This window comes from Pelmatolapia mariae, linkage group LG10_11 (assembly GCF_036321145.2).
Source record: "Pelmatolapia mariae isolate MD_Pm_ZW linkage group LG10_11, Pm_UMD_F_2, whole genome shotgun sequence".
Classification (NCBI taxonomy): domain Eukaryota; kingdom Metazoa; phylum Chordata; class Actinopteri; order Cichliformes; family Cichlidae; genus Pelmatolapia; species Pelmatolapia mariae.
Genome location: NC_086236.1, coordinates 48,691,549 through 48,711,418, shown reverse-complemented (window position 1 = coordinate 48,711,418; position 19,870 = coordinate 48,691,549). Strand labels below are relative to the sequence as shown.

General features: G+C 41.0%; 2 protein-coding genes across 3 annotated transcripts; one reads left to right on the top strand and one right to left on the bottom strand.

The window, feature by feature from the left end:
- The first annotated feature begins 377 nt into the window (after positions 1–377).
- hpn (hepsin) lies at positions 378–19,710 on the top strand. Of its 2 annotated transcripts, XM_063487917.1 has the most exons (12): positions 378–414; positions 7,632–7,739; positions 7,925–7,966; positions 8,149–8,278; positions 8,365–8,484; positions 8,670–8,710; positions 8,998–9,163; positions 9,482–9,672; positions 10,476–10,571; positions 10,848–10,990; positions 11,174–11,338; positions 19,666–19,710. In XM_063487917.1, the coding sequence occupies exons 1-12, from the start codon at positions 378–380 to the stop codon at positions 19,708–19,710; spliced, it is 1,284 nt and encodes a 427-aa protein (XP_063343987.1). The 2 variants fall into 2 exon arrangements, with proteins under 2 accessions (XP_063343987.1, XP_063343986.1); XM_063487916.1 differs by lacking the exon at positions 378–414 and having other exon boundaries at positions 7,552–7,739.
- Positions 11,887–16,004, bottom strand: LOC134636711 (uncharacterized). The gene is made up of 7 exons (XM_063486829.1): positions 15,564–16,004; positions 15,308–15,369; positions 15,079–15,176; positions 14,873–14,991; positions 14,429–14,742; positions 14,264–14,322; positions 11,887–14,181 (listed from the first exon to the last, which is right to left on the bottom strand). The coding sequence occupies exons 1-6, from the start codon at positions 15,942–15,944 to the stop codon at positions 14,313–14,315; spliced, it is 984 nt and encodes a 327-aa protein (XP_063342899.1). The 5' UTR covers positions 15,945–16,004; the 3' UTR covers positions 11,887–14,181; positions 14,264–14,312.
- Positions 19,711–19,870: the final 160 nt, after the last annotated feature.

Genomic DNA, 19,870 nt, shown 5'->3' with positions numbered 1-19,870 from the left:
GCGGGTCTTGGGTATAGAGGATAGACATACATCCTCTGAATTAAACAAAGTCAGTGACTAACAGCTGCTGTAATGTCTCAGAGTTTCAGGAATTAATTGAAAATATAAAGAAAATATAAAGATCAGATGTTTTAGAGATCATAAAATTTATCAAAGCAGGTTTTGAGTGAATTGTTTCTGCCCAAAGATAGACTATAGTACAATATTATACTACCTGCTGTATCGATTTTTTTATCTTTTTTACACAATCCTATCAATGTCATGCTGCAAGACAAAAGGGAGCACCAAGGACTTGTACCACCTGCCTCAAGGAGTCAAGGAGAGGAAGAGAAAGGAAGAAACTGCCGCTGTCGACTGTTGCTTCCTATTGTGCACAAATGTATGCTGAAAAAGTTGTGACTGAAGGAAAGATGGGTGAGTGCGCATATGAAATATACAAGTCTTTGCTGTCTTACCTCCTGCCTTTCACACACACACACACACACATGCATGCACACATATCTGAAGATTGAAATGCTGCGCTGGTCATGCTGCAGCCCATGCTGTCTACTTTCTGTGTCTGGGAAGAGACATCAGTCCACATGACAGTTAACCATTAACTGCTTTTTGCAAAGCTGGCTGGCTGTCTCTATGATAGTCACTGGATTTATTTTTGAGGTTCTTTAAGGGTGAAAAACATATACTTGAACTGGCTGATGTTTTTCTCTTACAACAAGAATAAGCACCCAACCCAGGTAGAAATCTGATATGTCAAAGTCCTTTGCACACTAGCACGGTAAACTGTAACACAATATACTAACTGCAATAACAACATCATCCCTTGGCAATCATAAACTAACTACTTACTGTAACCTTAGTTCTCCTGTTTTATTCCAACAGCATCAGGGAAAACCAACATTAAAAAGAAACCAGAGACTCCACATGTCCTCCTGTCTTTTGGTATTAGCTAAAATGTGATGTGGCACAGTTTTATACACAAGTTTTATGGCTGCAAATGACTTGACTGTAATTTATGGAAGGAAAGATAAGATTATTTGCCATATTATTGCTGAAAGGCACTTGTGTCAGTATGAACTGTGACATTCTGTTTGTGATGTCTACATAAATACATGACCTTTCAAGAGCTCTTATCATTTTAATCCTAAAACAGTACTTTAACACTGTTTTTATCTCTATTAAATGTGCTACTTATAAGTTGCTTTCCTTACCTTACATGAGGGACAGCTTTCCAGCATTGAAGCCGATAGTCTCCCAGGAAATGAAGTTTTCCTTAAAATGATTTCTTCTTCCTCTGTTCTTCTCCTTCGGCAAGGCTTTGCTGTAATTTACTTTCTGTGTCTCAGCATGGGTTTGCGAACCACTAATGCCTCACAGAAAAGGCGTCCACCCAAACACAGGCTGCGTCTTTAATGTGTGTAATTATATGGAAAACACACTTCATCTTAGGTGTGTCACATATGTTGTGGCTAATTTTGTTTTTGTCTGAGCTAAGATTAGGTGGTACGTCATCAGCTTTCAGAGGCAATCTGTGTTTGTCTTAACCGCTACATGATTATATACCACGTAAGTGTGAACAAGTAAAGAAAAGGAAATATGCACATGCGTGTATGCACACTCTTCTCATAGGTTAGTGTGTCTGTCTAATTAGATTAATATTTCCTGTGTTCGTGTTTATTTTTAGTCCTGTGTGATAATGACCGCTACATGTATGACTCATAGCTCGTGTTGTAACTTTAGCTGTGTGTGAGGTCTCTTTCTGCTCCTGTACTGTTATTATCCCACTCCTACTGTACCACACCTAGGCTTACTTGATGATGGACATTCCTCTGTTCATTTTACAAACCCCTTAAACCTTTTTCCTATTTATATTGGAGGGGATGTGTTTGTTGAAGCACGATCAGACCTGTTTTGATGAACCAGTTACATAAATATCTGATCTTCGTGGTTTCCCCATGTCCAAATGTCGCTGCTTAGAGGATAAAGGATGATACATTAGATGCTGACAATGCAGTAAGGAATGGAGAGGGTCAACAGACCTAATAAACATCAGCATAGCACAGGGGTGTGAAACATAAGGCAGGGGGGCTGAAATTGGCCAGACTGCAATCCGGCCCACTGGACAGCTTTTAAAAATGTGACGGAGGGCAGATTTTTTTGACTTTAACTGTAGTTTAAATAGGTTTTATAGTTTTTCCTACTGATAAAAGTCCCACCCCCATTTTTTATTATTTTTTTTATTTTATTTTTTTCACAATAGGTTCACAGCAAAATAAAGAAATGAATTATCATAATTTTTTCTGTAAGCAAGGTCCATAAAGACATGGATGAGCGAGTTTAGTGTGGAAGAACTTGACTGGCCTGCACAGAGTCCTGACCTCAACCCGACAGAACACCTTTGGGATGAATTAGAGCAGAGACTGTGAGCCAGACCTTTTCGTCCAACATCAGTGTCTCACCTCAGAAATGCATTTCTGGAAGAATGGTCCCATAAATACACTTATAAACCTTGTGGAAAGCCTTCTGAGACAAGCTGAAGCTGTTATAGCTGCAAAGGGTGGGCTGACATATTCAATTAAATTCTTCATTATTGATTAAGAATGGGATGTCTCTTAAATTCATGTGCATGTGAAGGCAGATGAGTGAATACTTTTGGCAGTATAGCGTATCATAAAATGCACTGTGGTAACATAACAGTAGTCATGTGGTGTGGTGTTTTTGTGTTTTTTAACTTGGTTTAGGGAGGCTTAACTTGTCATCTGGTGCACAGCTGTTGCTTTTTAACCAGCAGTCAGATGCTACATGCGATGTTAAAAGTATAACGTCCAACATCCCACAGAATGACTAACATGTGACTCATGATTGAGAACAGACAATGGAAACTATAAAAGAGTTTGTGGATGATCTGCACGTCTCTGTGGATTGGTCATGTACTATATTATGATTCATTCTTACCCTTATTTACCATAAAGACAACAAACCATGGCAACAATCTATCCAGACACACTTTGTAGCAGCTCTAAATTTGGACTTCATGGTAAAATTACACCAAAACAGTGATGTTGCTAATACGCACTAACTAAAATGTTTTTGTTGACTAAGCTTGTTGTTAGCAAGAGCTCAGGGCTCAGACTTTGTATCTTGTAAAAACTTTTGTTAGTAGCTTTTATGTTTTGGTTAGCTGTCAAGTTAAATGAACAGGATTTGCTAGTGCGTTCTTTCAGGGTAGCATATATTCCTAATATCATTCATATGGACTACACTCAGTGCTTTATAGAAACATTAACTATTTTAATCCAATCATCGACTATAAGACCACAGAGATTTCAGAAAGCCCTGCCTCATAATACACACATTGACATGTATACCCACACACACAAGAGAAAAGTGGGTCTCAGGTAGAGGTAGATACAATGGAGAGCTTGTTCTGGCCTGCTTTGTGATTAGGAACATGGCATGTGGGGGAGTATAGCTGGAAAAAAGAAGGAACGGCCAATATGAGGAACAAGAAGGGTGAGTGGCACCAGTCTAGAGATGTTTCACATGTAAACTGGGTATACTGGAGAGAGAAACAGTTAGAAAGTGACCTTTATTCACATGTAGAATATGATTACATGTAGCTACACTACAAGTCTATATGATGCTTTGTCATTTCTTCAAACACATTAGATTTAAGTGTGGGTGTTGATGGCTGGAGTGTGCAGGTGGCAGGAAACACTATGCCCACTTGTTCGCTGTGAATTCTCTAGACAGTTACTCTCGCTTCTTGATTGGGCTCAGCTGGCCATCACATGGAGTTTGTAATAGGAAGATGGAGGGGTATACCTCCTTTAATGCCTGACCTGACTGAGTTAGACATTTTTTGGTCTCACGTCTCCGTTGGATGTCTATCAATGTTCAGCCTGCAGTGTATTAAAGCAGCAGTAGTGTAGTGGCTCTATCCAGAAATCCTTGTGGGGTTGTGCCAAGAAGGACATCTAATGTAAAAACCAACAACATTTCTTTGTGAAAAGAGAACAGCCAAAAATAGCTTTTTGGCATATTTTTGTTAGAGCTGAGGTATGGTGGAAAGAAAATGTGAAAGAGCAAACATGGGTCGTTAAGGTTAATCATACATCTCTATACCTCTGTTTGTATCTTCACCATCTCCTTCTGACCTTTGGGTCACAGCTGTTACTCACAGTTTCAAAGAACAATAACACCATTATTTAGCTGGATGGGAAGCCTGAGGACAGGAGAGGTGGAGGAGAGGACAGGTATGGAATGGGAGGAGGAGAAGAAAAAGGTACAAAGAGAAGAGAGGGAGGAGGCAAGAAAGACGTAGGGAGTTTTCAGGGATCTGTGTACAGGTAGAGTTAGTCAGGGAGAGGTTATGTTGTGCAGTGTGAGGAGTTAGCAGAGTAGAAGGTTAAGGTCCCTGGATCAGCAAGTCTACACAGCTATCACGTTTCTTGAGAACAACATAAAAATTCAGCAACTGTGGAACCGAACAGTCTCACTATATTTTCTTTTTAATGCAAATGCAAAAGATTTTTTAAAATTTTGCTGTTACACTTCTGCTGATCACATACTGGACAGAAAATCCACATAAAGTCAGTACCTGTGGTGCAGGAGGGCTGATGGGGAGTAGATCTAATAAGAAAACCATTTAAGAACCCTTTAAAATGACCTGATCATGTTTGTTTCAGTTACATGTCTAGGCCAACTCAATGTGTCTGAGCCACAGATGTCAGGCATGCACTCTGGAGGTCAGAACCGGCCCACCAAAGGGTCCTTTGATGGATTTGCAGTTTGAAAATTGCAGAGGACACAGGCATAATTTTCATACTGTCCACTGTTATTAAGAATGAGTCACATCATAAGACAGATTGTCTAAACTGTTAATTTATCCAAACTAGTGTTCTGAAGTATCATTAGGTTTATCCATCATCTGCCATACTACATCAAAGTGAGGTAGTCAAGCAAAGGAGCCAGGGTGACGTGTAAAGACTAAAAATGTGCAGATAAATGAGACATATTGTTGAAAGTGCACTCATTACTCAGACATCTTGAAATGGTTTTCATGTTTAGGGAATGTCATGTTAATTTCTGGGCTTTGTTATGAACTGTTCTCTTTTAAAAGTGGAACGATTGTACAGCATACATCTTTAATGACTTAAAAAACAATAATTGAGTGCACAAGTTTGAATTTATTTTGGAGTTACACAGACTCCCACTAATATTGATTAAATGTCTATTAGCAGCGTGCACCTTGACCAGATGCTTTTTACAGTCATAAACAAGCTTTGGCATAATTCTGGCTGGATATGTGACCACTCTTCACAGCAGAAGAGTTGGTTGGTTTCCTGGCATTGACCTGGCCTTTAAACACAGAACACAGATTTTCAATAGGATTAAGATCTGGAAGTTCATTCCAGACACGTAATGGGCCATTTCTCAACTACTGCGGAGTACAGGATCTTCAGTTTAAGCAATTGCATGTAAGTACAAGTTATTCTGATATGTCATCACTTTGTCAGTCGGTGCTGAGCAAGAAGGAAGTCCCTGCTCTAAAACTGACATCTTCAAGCTCGAAATTTGTCCAAATGCTTTCTGGACAAACATGTTATGATCAGATGAGACAAAGATTGAACTATTTGGCTAAAATGGCAATAAATATGTTTGAGGGTGAAAATGTGAGGCTTTCAAACCTAAGAAAAATGTACGAACTGTCAAGTATGGTGGTGGGAGCATCATTGCTGTTCTGCTGCCAGTGGTACTGATACATTGGACAAAGATGAAAGAATGAAGATGGACTGCCTCCAGGTTCTTCACCTCAGATTATTAGCTAGATGGTTGAAACCAGGACACAGCTGAATAGTCCAACAGCACAAGGATCCTAGCACACATCAAAAGGGGTTTAGGAATGTACAAAGTATAGTAATGTTAAGCTTCTGGAATGGCTTTTTCAAAGCCCTGACCTCAAACTTAACGAATATTAGTGTACATATTCAGCTCCTGATGCTGTGTGGATTTGAGAAAATCCAAAATAAATTGTTCAAATTCTCGTTTTTTAAATACTTTAAAGATGTATGCTGTGCAGTCATTTCACTGACTGTACACCATACACACAATGGTCAAGGAAATTAATGGAAAGCCTCGAATCACAATGCCCGTGATGAGTGTTTGTAAACTTCTGACCACAAGATGTAGGTACCTTTGCATCTGTCTCAATGATCTAAAATGAGCTTAGATCTCTGTATTCCTGTCTTTATTAAAAAGACTTGAACATGAAATGACCGGCAATACTTTTAAACACTTGTTCACATAAGCTGAGGCTAGAATGCGGTATTCTGGAGTAATTAATTTGGATTTTATTATTAAATTCAGGAGTACATTTTAAGGTTCTTTACACTATAAGGTAAAGATGCTACCGTACAGTAAATTACTTGTCAAACTGTGAAGCACTTGTGTACACAAGTAGCCACTTGACATATGACAGTTTAGTATTTTCATAAGCTTCATCATGGCCAAACAGTTAATAACTATACTAATGCTGGTGTACTTAAGTATATCATAAGTGAAATATAAGTTGACATAGTCAGTGTGGTTGAGTATTTTATTTATACTTGTATCACTGCGGTTGCCAAGGACATGAAGGAGGAGGAGAAGTACAGTAGTAAAGATGTGAAGCTATGGCATTTGTTTAAAAGGTCATCTTTGTTAAGTGTTCTAACGCAAGTCACCTGATTTTATATGTGCTGTAGTTATAACCTTGATGAAGATTGTAACGACAGTGGGTTTGTGTAAATGGTTGGTAGTGGGAAGTGACAGGAGGAGACGTATGTTTCACGATAAGGGATTGCATGGCAGACTGACAGTTATCGTAATTTCTTTATTATTATTTGAGTGAAGTTTAACAAACTTGTCAAAGCAAGAACAGGACTTATGAAACTGTTACAACAAACTGCAGACCAAAGGGTTGTAGATCATGACAGTGAGCAACCCGACACAATACCAGGAACTTGAGACTGGCATACTAAAATGCTGTAATACTGTTAGGTTTTCAGTCCATCACATGTGTGCAATGAAAAATGAGTAATTACTCAAGGTCAAGTTGACAAGCCGTTCTCACAACAGAGAAAAGCAGACAGGAGGGGAAACACTGAGAGCGACACCCCAGTGCAGGTGCAACACAAACAGACAGTACGTGCACTCAGGACAGCTTTGGCACTATATCATAGTTGAAGAGTTTGTTCTTGCTTAATGGAGAAATGCTAGACTTTAGACTATTGATCAGTCAGTGTCACTTGTACTTTTCAGTTTGTGCCAGGGAATGTGCTGTATGTCTGCTCTCACCGGGGCTTGAGCCATCTCTGTGAGGGTTTGAAGGGCAGCTGGAAAGTAAAAACATGAACTACACAGCAGTTACACAGCTAGTTTAGCTCACTATTTACTCTTTTAGATTTCATCACCTTTTCAGCAAAGTGTATTTGTTGGTGTGTTATGTAACGTTAAAAGCTGGAGTGTTGCACACGCATGTTAGCATGCGAGCTTTTGTGCTTGTCAGTGTGATGCTGTGCAAAGATGCTTTTATATTATCCTCTGCTATCTTATGTATGCTTGTTTGTGTGTCTGCAAATGTGTGTGTGCAGGGAGCAGGGGCATCTCTCTGACCTGTGTACTGACCCCCTGTCGGGTAATTGGAGTGTGTGTAACGCTGATGACCTTGGGAGCCATTGGAGCAGCCGTTTGGGCCGTAGGTCAGACTGCAGTTCTCGCACACCTACACACATTTGGTTCAAAAGTGTTGACGAACATAATCTGTTATTGTTGATATTTCAAGCAGTTGATATTGTGTGCTCTGTGCTCTGTCTGATGATGCAAATGCTTTCATTGTTTGCTGTAACAGATTAAACTGATGTGCTGTTTTTATTACACTTTGTAGTTACATATTGCACAATGGAGGAAGACATAGAACAGTATGATGGTGAGTCTACTGATAGCTTTGAATGTATGTCTTTCTTTCTTTTTTCTTCATTCTTTAATTATTGATACCGTCAAAAATAAATAAATAAAAAATATATATCTATCTATATCTATATACTACATTACAGGAGTATGTGATATTGGACCAGTAGTTTTAAAAGTTGCTCTTATAACTCCCCACAGTTCAGGTAAATTCACCTGACCAGCATCTCAGAGTCTTCGACTCCACTCACAGGAGGTGGCGTCAGGTGTGTTCCTCCCCAGCTGATGAACTGCTAGCTAGCATCAGCTGTGAAGAAGTGGGATTTGTCAGGTGTGGTAATTTCACAGTTGTATCTCGGTGTTTCAGTGTGACACACTGTCATCCTCGGGACTAATGTGTGTGCGTGCTTGTTTCAGCGTGGTGAATTACTCAGTCACAGCCGTGTCAGAGGCCAGCGGCGATGCTGGAGACTTCTTCTGCGTCAGACAGGAAGAGCTCAGCTATGGCAAGAAAATCAAAGACTCACTGTATCCATGGTAACGCACCTGAGTGGCTGTCTCTCAGCAGTCTGCCCTTCTACTACACTGTCCTCTCTGTTGCTCTTCCTGTCTCTTCTTTCACTCGTCTTCTCTGTTAACATAGAGGACAGCCGAACACTGACTTCAGTTTTTGGATGTTTTCTGTGTCAGGCTGGTACTAACTCTGTCCGTCTTTGTTTCAGTGACTGTGAAAGCCGGGAAGTTCTCACACTGTTGTGCCAAGGTAAGATCGCAGATCTCCACTCATTCTGTCTGACACACTGGCCCACTTTATACACCGACACCCAACACCAACACTGTTTTCACCCCGGTGTGTAGAGCTCCCAGACACGGTCTGTTCTTGTCTTCTTTCTACTAATCTCACATTTATTTATTAAGCTATTGACTGCTTTGTTTACTTTTTTAAATGGTGCTATTCTCATTGATTTCTTGTCCATAATATATCAGTCTTTCTAACTAGAGTTTAAAAAGTAACTGTTCTTTTTTCTCACTGTTACTATCTTAAACCAGACTGCGGCAGACGTAGTTTTGCGGCAGACCGTATAGTGGGTGGTGTGGACGCCAGGCACGGCAGCTGGCCTTGGCAAGTCAGTTTGCAGTACGATGGTGTTCATCAGTGTGGAGGATCCATTATCTCAGACCGCTGGATTGTTTCTGCAGCTCATTGCTTCCCAGAGTAAGTGAAACAGATAGATTTTACACAGAAACAACAGATTGATGGATTATTGTAGCTTTTTGGAAAATCCAAGGCATACATGAAAGTTTAATAAATTTGTACAGACAGTTTGAATGAAACTGTAATTTTACTTCTATGAAAAGTTCATTTTCAACATAGCTGTGTGTGTATTTTGCTCTCGCCACATAGGGACAATCATCAGACTGCTCTGCTCTGCCTGCTCTGTTTTGTTTAACGTAGTGTTCGCATGGAAATTTAGATGTTTGTGTGCATAAAAAACACATCACAGCTCTCCTATTTTTGCTCTTCTAATGCTAGGCGGTATCGCTTTGTTAATCGCTGGCGTGTGCTGTTGGGCTCCATCTACAATAAACCTGTCAATGCCAACGTAGCGGAGGTTAAGACCATTGTTTACCACAGCAGCTACCTGCCCTTTGTAGATGCTAACATTGACGACAACAGCAGAGACATCGCTGTCCTGGCCCTCACTCAGCCTCTCACTTTCAATGGTAGGACACATTTGCACATCATCAAAATCTGCCTGGTTTCAGTAACTTACCTCCTAAATTTGATCCAACATAATTATTTCAGGATAAAAAAAATTGCAACTGTTGGTTGTTTCTGGTGCTTTAGGGTGACACTAAAACTTAAACAAGCACTGTGTGCAGAATATTTGACATATTTTAAAAACATATATATATTTATACATCTTGGTAATGTGATAAACCTAGAATTACTACAATCAATTAGTTACAAGACTTTGGGGGGGAGAAAATAAATATCAGAGCATAAACAGTATTTATACTGAATAAAATACTGGAAAAAGTATCAAACAACTCACTCAAAATTCTGAAATATGAAATAATTAATCACAGGTTTTTAAAAAATCTAATGTGACGATACCTTATAGGCACTGAACTGATTACTTCAATTACTCTAATTGAGAAAGACTGCAGATAGGAGATGAAGTGCATCAGATACTGTTACATCTCTGTGCTGTCATTTACTAGAAGTGTTATTCCAGTACATCATGTCTGACATCTAGTGTTCGACATTTAGAACTGCAACAAAAGAAAAAAAAAGATGGAAACACTTTGGGTGATGTCAACAAGCAAGCATGAATGAAAGGGGAACAGCTGAGGGGTTTGGGGGAATCAAGTAAGAGGGAAGGTAGGAATGGCTGGCTGTCTTCAGGGGGTGACATGAGTTAATGAAATGTGACAAAATCAACTCCCTGCTATTTTCATTAAATGTATGTATTTGTTTTGTTAATAAATATTTGTTTGTGTTTCATGTTTGTGTTTGTGTGTAGAATACATCCAGCCTGTTTGCCTACCTGCATATGGCCAAAGGCTGATAGATGGACAGATGGGAACAGTGACAGGCTGGGGAAATGTAGGGTACTATGGTGAGTATACGTTACATTAGTTATTGATAAATTTGGTAATATTTCTATAGAATGTCGTCTTCTTGCATTCAGTCATTGATTTTGTATTTAAACTTATCATATTTTGCATGAATACTGCAGTGCACTAAATAACAATAACATAAACATAATGGGAAAGGTTTCAGCAGCATGACTAAGTTGTGACAACTGCAGATAACAACTATTCATACGTGACTGTTTATATTCAGGTAAAAACACAATTGCTCATATTAAATTTTTGATCATTCTAAACTATAGGCCATCTAGCAGATGTTCTACAGGAAGCCAATGTCCCCATCATCAGTGACGCCGTCTGCAATGCTCCTGACTACTACGACAACCAGATCACTACTAGTATGTTCTGTGCTGGCTATGAGAAAGGAGGCACTGATGCCTGTCAGGTCAGATTGTGCTCATGCAGCATTTCTGTCTACTTTTGTTTAGTCTGATAAGTCCTTCTTTTACTGGCATCAATATAAATTGGCATACTTACTGGTTTGATGTTATATCAGTGTCATGCATGTGATTTTCTCTTATATTTTCCCATGGGTAGTTAAAATGTGAGTGTGTGTCTGTTGTTTTAGGGAGATAGTGGTGGACCCTTTGTGGCTGAAGACTGCTTGTCCAAGACCACTCGATATCGTCTGCTAGGAGTAGTGAGCTGGGGAACTGGCTGTGCCATGTCCAAGAAACCTGGTGTCTACACAAGAGTGTCCCGATTTCTGCCCTGGATATCCTCAGCCATGAGGGTAAGAGTCCTGCCATTTTTCATTTCATCGGACACTGCATAAAAACTGTCTGTGCAGCCTCATCCACTCAGCCAAATCTCCATCAGTCTCAGCACTTTCGATCTTAGTTGTTTGCAACATGTGATGTTCACCTGTGCAAGAGTGAATCACTTGCAGGGGATGGGGTTGGAAGTGTGAACACATCTAATTAGCATCTGAAAAGAAGTGACTACATTCGCTCACCTTCTGTCACTGGAAGAAGCCACCAAGAAAAATCACTTGTGATTTGTCATAAATACTGATCCACTGTTATACAGGCTTAGGTAAACACCTTCATAATCATAAGTCTGTGTCAAAAAGAATTGTCAGAAGCCTCTGGACTACACATTCCTGATTTACATTTGTATTGCAGTTGCACTATATTGCTGATAGAAATCATTGACTTCAGGTGTCAATGATTCTACTTTTATGGCCACAGGTGTGTAAACCAAGCCCCGAGGCATGCAGACTTCTTCTACAAACATTTGTGAAAGAATGAGTCGCTCTCAGGAGCTCAGTGAATTCCAGTGTTTTATTGTAATAGGGTTCCACCTGTGCAGCAAGTCCAGTTGTGAAATTTCCTCTCTATTAAATATTCCACAGTCAGCTGTTAGTGATATTGTAACAATATGGAAGTGATTGGGAAACAACAGCAACTCTCTTTGGGGGAGAGAAGATTATGGCATTGGGTTGTTTTTCAGGAATTGGGCTCAACTTCTTAGTTCCAGTGAAAGGAAACCTTCATGCTTCAGCATACCGAGACATTTTGGACAATTTCATGCTCCCAGCTTTCTGGGAACAGTTGGGGATGGCCCCTTCCTGTTCCAATATGAATCTGCATCAGTGCACAAAGTGAGGTCCATAAAGACATGGATGAGCGAGTTTAGTGTGGAAGAACTTGACTGGCGTGCACAGAGTCCTGACCTCAACCCGACAGAACACCTCTGGGATGAATTAGAGCGGAGACTGTGAGCCAGGCCTTCTCGTCCAACATCAGTGTCTGACCTCACAAATGTGTTTCTGGAAGAATAGCCAAAAATTCCCATAAACACGCTCCTAGACCTTGTGGAAAGCTTTCCCAGAAGAGTTGCAAAGGGTGGGCCAACATCATATTAAACCCTATGGCTTAAGAATGGGATGTCACTCAAGCTATTATGCATATGAAGGCAGACAATCAAGTACTTTTGGCAATAATGTTCCCAGACCTACGGACTGGTGGGTTAACTTCTGACATCCTCAGGCCTGTAAATCTGCAGTTACACCCAAGACTATATATTTATGTTTCCTGTGAGCAGAAAGTGCAAATATGCAAATACAGCTGTAACTACTGGATAAGTTAGTAATAATAAAGTATATTTTTATAGCACCATCAAAATGATCTCATACACACAGACACACGCGCGCAAAAACACAATAAAGAGCAAAGTCAGCTTGAATAAATAGGCAAGCATAAAACTTAAAATAACAGTCAATTAAAACCATGATGCAGGTGCTGTCACTCACTTTATCTCACAAAGTGTTTCATGGAGTGGCACAGTGGTGCAGCAGTTAAAAACCTGTTTTATGGTATTGCTTTTAGGTATTTGACTAGGGAAAGGGGTATGCAACTATTGCAAACATGAATATTTGCAGTCCTCCATGGACCCTCAGTGTGGTTGAACGTTCACTGGTTGAAAAGTGGGCTGGAACAGTGGTGTTCACCACAAACGAGAGAAGCGTGAGAGACATCATATCAAAAACATAAAGCATGAAAAGAACAGACACAATGGACACTATTTCACTTCCGCTCTTTCTGTGTTTTAACTTTGCTCTTCTCTGCTGCTGGCAACGACCAATAACAGCACTAACAAGAGTAGTCCACAGGCCAGTCATGTATGACCATAATCAGCTACAACATGTAGACAGCAGTCCTCATAGCGGTCTCTAGGATGTGACCACCATTGAACCATGTTGATGCCTGAACATTGCCACAAAGTTCTTGGCTAAATCCTGCTGGTTGCTTCTTCTTCACGATTTTCCAGAACCCAACAATATGTTTGTCGGGTTAATTTCAAACTGGCAGCAGGTTTGGATAAGAGAGTGATTTCCCGCAGCTTTGTAATGGATTTGCCTGTCATACTATGTCAACTGTGACAATGATTAAGAAAATGGATAATTGTGTGATAATAAAAGCAAGCTACTGCTGTATCTCAGAGGCTTCATGATCTCCTGAGAGGAAAAATTGAGACGCTAAAAGGAAAGAATGGACCGCTGTACATCAGCTTCATGTCATACTGTGATAAAGAGGCTCAGGACCAGTTCAAGAGAGCATTTCCTTTTAATTTCAGCTCTGCTGTTCTAGTCAGCAACGTATCCTTGATGGCCCAAAATCATTAAGGTTAAGTCACTGACTGGAACTCTAAACTGGCAACCACTGATCAAAACTTTGATAAACTCTTGACTGGAAAAGCCAAGATTGTATGATTTTATAATTGCCTAATCTCACCAGTCAGTAACTTTATGTAGTCTGAGACAGTTATAAGAGACCAAGGAGAAAGTGTACAATATAAAATATAATGTTTGGTATAAATACGTTTACAACCCCCCCCCCCAAAAAAAAAAAAAAATCACCCCTACCTAGGGCATCATGTGTAAGGTAACATTCTGTGTATACAGGTCAGCGGTAGTGTGGAGATTGACTTGAGGTGACATTCGGTCAGAGATTTAATTCATTTCATTAGGCCACAGTCACACGGAGGATCTCATTATCCACGCTGTGATGTTCTGGACTTTCAGCTAGAGCGTCGTCCAAAGGAGACATGTCTGTGTCATCGGGCGAGCTCAGTCTGTCAAAACACAAAGCAATACATCAGCAGGTATTCAATTTAAACAGAAGAATGTGTCTCATGCTTTTGTTTTTAAACTTACAGTTCTTCAGTTTTGTAACTAGTGCAGTTGTTCTCAAAGTTGTGATGATTCATAGCTCTCTATAAAAAACACACCAAGACACAAACTGGATTATAATCTTTTTCATCTATATTCTTATAAGGAAGTTTGAGTGCTACTCAGTAGTTAATAAAACCATCACCCAACCTGGGGGATAAGATGCTCTTTGAAATGTTTCTTTGCTGCATCTGGGTTGTATGCATTTGGAGGATTTCTGTCTGAATCCGGTCCAATATGCAGACGTCTGTGATGTGTAGATGTGTATTTTGGATTAGCTTCCAAGCCTGAAGAGTCGCACACAGATCGGTGAGTTCTTTGCTTCGAAAGGAAGGAGGCCTAACAATCCACCCAGCCACCCCTTCAACAGCGCCATCCTCCTCATCGGACATCATATCAATTGTTACACCCCTCCAGAAGTCCAGTTCATCTGCACTGAGGACTCCCTGCCTGGCTTCCAGCAGCTGTAAGCAGAGGCAGTACATACAGTTGTGGATGTGCAACCTCTGTGTGGTGACAGTTTGTGCACTAATGTGACTGAAAAACAGTGCAGCAGTACTGCCAGTGAGTTTAAATCACATCAGATAACTTTACCCTTTTCCTCCTCTGACGGCTGCGGGCTGCAGTCTTCATTGCTTCAGCCTGGGCTGCAAGGTCCGGCTGGCTGTAGCGGAAGTTCCTGCGTATGGTCTCATAGTATGTTTTACAGGCAGCTGGAACCATTAAAAGAGCATGATACAAACTTAAACCTGGAAAGAGACAAAGCTACAGTAAAAGAGTAAAGCACAAACAGTGCTTACATAGAATGGCATCTCTAGCCACGTTGTGCAAATCCGGACTTTCAGCCAGAGCTTGGACCAAATGAGACGTGACTGCCTCATTGTGAGGCGAGCTCAGTCTGCGAAATCCAGATGTTTACACGTCAGCGATCACATTGAGATCTATCTATCTATCTATATCTATATATATATATATATATATATATATATTTTACACAGCCTTTACAACTTAAACGACATAATATCTCACCCTTCTTCAGGATTGTAGCGCTTGCGATTTCCCTTGGCGTTATGAAAACGACGCACCGCCTCCTACAAAATAAAACACCATAATTGACTTTATGAACAAACTCTCTCATCCAGCTGTTCACAGCTCGTCAGATGTGCTAGTCGTTTAGAGCTTAGCAGTTAGCAGTGGCTTCTCTCTGCCTCTCCTGCTCGGGGTGTTTGTGCGGCTCTCCTCTGCCTCCTTAACGCACACGCCGCATACATGCACACATACATACCGCAATCTTGGGATTGTGCGCCCGTCTTTTCCTCTTCTCCTCCACACAAGCGCGGGAGTTCACTACTTCTTCTAAAGCGGTCATCCTCTCGTCTATGGAGTGCAGTTTTGCGTTTACCGCTGTTAGTTGCTCATTCACATCAGCAGCAAACCGAGCCAGCTGACGAGACAGCCCTCTCACAGCAGTGAGCAGTTTGTGGTCTCTGCTGTCCGGAGCAGCCAGCCCCGGTCTGTGCGGAGGAGTTCCCGGAGCGATGGAAGAGAAACGACGTCCCGGCATTGCACGGAAAATCCAAGCCGCCAACACACGCTGTCCTAAATCTACCCAGCCTGACAAATTCTCGATCGATCCTGAAATATCGATTCCTTCGATACCAGTCATTTATGTTCTAGAATCTATTCTCACATTAAAATATCGATATTTTAGTAATTTAGGGTAAATTTGTAGTTTATCATTAACAGGAACACAGTGGAAAGAAATTATAACATTCGGATTGTCTACATTCGAAGGAACTACTTCCTCTTCCGCCTTTCAAAGTCATGTGCGAAATACGGCTGTATAAACGTGTTGCAGCCCCTTGGCGTGCGCACTCACAACAATGGCTGAGCGTAATTGGAGTCATGTGCGGACGTATTTTACCTCCACAAACAGCTGAGACGTGGTTTGCGATACATGTGGCAAAAAAAGTGAGGTGTTGTGGCAACACCACTAACCTTGTCCCTACCTCAGAGTAAATCATATCACAGAATATGACGAGCGTATGTTGAGGCGAACTGAAGAGGAGGAGAGGGACAGGTGCTGCTAGGGCGAGACAGACGTCTCTCACGTACAATGTTCCCTCTAATGTTTCATGTGTCTGAGCGAACGCACAAACTCCCTGAGCGGTCCCTTGGACCACTGTGAGCAACAGCAGACGTGTGCACTGTGGTCACGCCAGCATCTAATCCATCCAAGTTACATGGTTTATTAAAATAATCAAATTACAGCATTTACATTTATGTTAGACTACTTTTAATTAACTGCTTTAGCCCACTTACAATGAAAATTTAAAAAAATCTTGTTCATGACCTGTGTAGTAGTGTGTTAACACTATTGGAAATAAAATTGGAAATAACTTGAACTCCAATTTTGAAAACAACTTTTTATTTATTTATTTATTATAAAGCTCTGACTTGTATTATGACTATGACTCTGTGGTCTGGGAGAGAGTCCTGTAACTCTGGATGCAAAATACAGTAAATAATGACCAATGTTGGGCAATTAGTTATATAGTTACTTCTTCAAAAAAAAGTAACTGAGTTATGCAAACAACAAAGTTTTTTGCAGCTGTTTACCTAAAAATGCAGCCAAACAAACATTTCAAATTATTTACAGAACAATCAGCTGTTCTGCATCAAATTTGATGCCACACAAATTATTTGTGCCACTCCAAAAATAATTTCTGTCCACTATGTGATGAAGGAGAACAACAGCCTGATACCTGCAGGCCTGACAACAGGAGATGTATCACTCCTGTAACACCTGTAACATTCAGCAGTCAACTCATTGTTCTGACACACACAACAAAACTATTGACTACACTACACACTAACTACACAAGATTTGCGCTAAACGTGGCAAATCGCTTACATCTCAAAACACCACCGTCACTCCTAAAACTTCCTCCCGTTTCTTAACAACTAAATGCCCTGTTTTGATTGGTCCACATGGTACTTTTTTGACCAATAGGAAAGGGTGGGGGTGTTTTGGTTTTATCTTTGCTCACAGGCAGAGAGCGCTTTCGAGCGTTTTCCTTATAAAACGCCGTTTTTACCGTTTCTTCCCGCAGTAAATATAAACAACGATAGTATTCAGGAAGAAAACCAAACAACCAAACCAACTCCAGTGGTTGTACACGTTGACATTAACGTGGCTTCGCTCCACATCAGCCACGCCGCTTTGCTAGCTAAAACACCGGTGTTGGCACATAAGGACGCTGTCATAGCCTGTCAACGACTTTGATTAGCTGCGCATATACGTGAATGTGAATCGCGTGATTGGCTGGACTATGGGATAAGGTGGCATGTTCTAATCCCATACGGGAGCAGCCAGTCACTTACTGACTAACACTGCAAAACAGAATTGTTAAAGTATTAATTTTAATTTCAATTCAGGTTAGATTTTTTTTGTGTGCGCAACGGAGATTTTCTGTGCGCAGAGACCGTGCCAGCAGTGCGCAATTGCGCACGCGCGCACCCTAGAGGGAACATTGCTCAGGGAGTCCTTTAGTGCTGCAGCCAGGCAACATGTTCCAATAGCGCACAACTTCAGTTTTTTTATTTCTATATGATGAACTCTGCATTATTAAGTGATAAGAACAAGAAATCTGATGTCCTGTAATCATTATGACGCTATAATTTGAGATACAATAAATAAAATATGTTTTTGTACAAAGTATCAGTATCGGATCAGTATCGTCGATACCACCCTGAATTTTACTTGGTATCGGATCGGAAAGGAAATCAGTGGTATCGCACATCACTACTTCTCACCAGGCGGAGAATAACATGCTCATATGGTAATAAGAGATGCTCTTCGTGAGGTTCCTCCAATCACCTGCAAGATCCTGGTCACATGGAAACCTCATCCAATGATATGCGAGGTTAAGGTCACAGGTACTCCCGGCCGGTGTGGCGGCCCCCCGCCCCCCAACCTCATTTGCATTTTTATAGCTCACAGTATTTTCATTTGCGTGTGAAAGCCTCCACCTTACCTGGGTGGTGATTCCTGATCTCAACCTGCACCTCTGCTGCAATTCACTGTGCTGCTTACTTCAAAACCCCCACTTTCATGTGGTGATGTTCTTATTAGCGTTTTACTGTATTACTTGAATTTTATTGTCTTCTAATAATAACAGAAACGCAATGGTGGTGTTTACATATGTTGGGCAACATAACCTGCTGAAGTTCAAGAAAACATCAGAATGGAGAAACTGATAGGAAGGCAACGGCCTGTTACAACAGAGGTATGCAGATCTCTGAATGCACACCAGCCACAGGAGTGTTGGTGTCACTCCTGTCAGCATGAAATGGAAAAGAATGGAAAAATTAGACTACACAGGCTCATCAAAACTGGACATCAGAAGACTGGAAAAACACCGCCTGGCCTGATGAGCCTGCACAATTTGTGAGGTCAGGCACTGATGTTGGATGAGAAGGCCTGGCTCGCAGTCTCTCCAGCAATTCATTCCAGAGGTGTTTTGTAAGATTGAGGTCAGGACTCTGTGCAGGTCAGCCTTCCACATTAAACTCGTTCATCCATATCTTTATGGACCTTGCTTTGTGTATAGTCATGTTGAAACAGGAAGGGGTCATCCTCAAACTGTTTCCACAATGTTGGGAGCATGAAATTGTATAAAATGCCACAGGGCGACCGTGGTTCAGGGGGTTGGGAAGCTCATCTGTAACCGGAAGGTTGCCGGTTTGATCCCCCAGCTCTCTCTATCCTGGTCGTTGTGTCCTTGGGCAAGACACTTTACCCTACTGGTGATGGCCAGAGGGGCCGATGGCACGATATGGCAGCCTCGCTTCTGTCAGTCTGCCCCAGGGCAGCTGTGGCTACAACTGTGGTTTGCCTGCACCAGTGTGTGAATGAATAGTGGAATTGTAAAGCGCTTTGGGTGCCTAAAAAAAGCTATCTAAATGCAATCCATTATAAAATGTCTCTTTATGTTGAAGCATTAAGGTTTCCTTTCACTGGAACTAAGGGGCTGAGCCCAATTCCTGAAAAACAACCCAACACCATAATCCCCCCTTCACCGAACCGAGTTGCAGTTGTTTCCAATCACTTCCACTTTGTTATAATATACTAACAGTTAACTGTGGAATATTTAGTGTTACATTGAGCTCCTGAGAGTGACTCATTTTTTCACAAATGTTTGTCGAAGCAGTCTGCATGTCTTAGGGCTTGGTTATATACCTGTGCCCATAAAATTGATGAGAAGACCTGAAGTTAATGATTTGGATGGGTTGCTGAATATTGATGTTTTAAGATGAATAGAATGATACAATTAAGAATTTCATCCTGTTATAACATGTTCAATTCTGCTTTTGTCTTTCCTCAGAACTATCAAAACTCACCCGGTGTTCATAAAATGGCACGGACATGAGATTCCTGCTTTCATGTTTCTGCTTTTTCCACTCTTGGATGACAAAATGGACAGTCCCCATAAGTGATACTGTGACTACATAGGTGCTACGACAGGGGGAAACAAGGCTGTGATGTTCCCCTCTTGTCAAGCCTTCCCTTCTCACTGAAACATTTTTCTG

Bases quoted from the DNA above. Each gene is read 5' to 3' on its own strand.
- LOC134636711 (XM_063486829.1), bottom strand. From the start codon at position 15,944: ATGACTGGTATCGAAGGAATCGATATTTCAGGATCGATCGAGAATTTG. The intron at 15,177-15,307 runs GTGAGATATTAT...TGGATTTCGCAG, and splicing joins CGCTACAATCCTGAAGAAGG to ACTGAGCTCGCCTCACAATG. The intron at 14,992-15,078 runs GTAAGCACTGTT...TAATGGTTCCAG, and splicing joins GGCTAGAGATGCCATTCTAT to CTGCCTGTAAAACATACTAT.
- hpn (XM_063487916.1), top strand. From the start codon at position 7,592: ATGTATGCTTGTTTGTGTGTCTGCAAATGTGTGTGTGCAGGGAGCAGG. The intron at 7,967-8,148 runs GTGAGTCTACTG...AACTCCCCACAG, and splicing joins AGACATAGAACAGTATGATG to TTCAGGTAAATTCACCTGAC. The intron at 10,572-10,847 runs GTGAGTATACGT...TCTAAACTATAG, and splicing joins GGGAAATGTAGGGTACTATG to GCCATCTAGCAGATGTTCTA.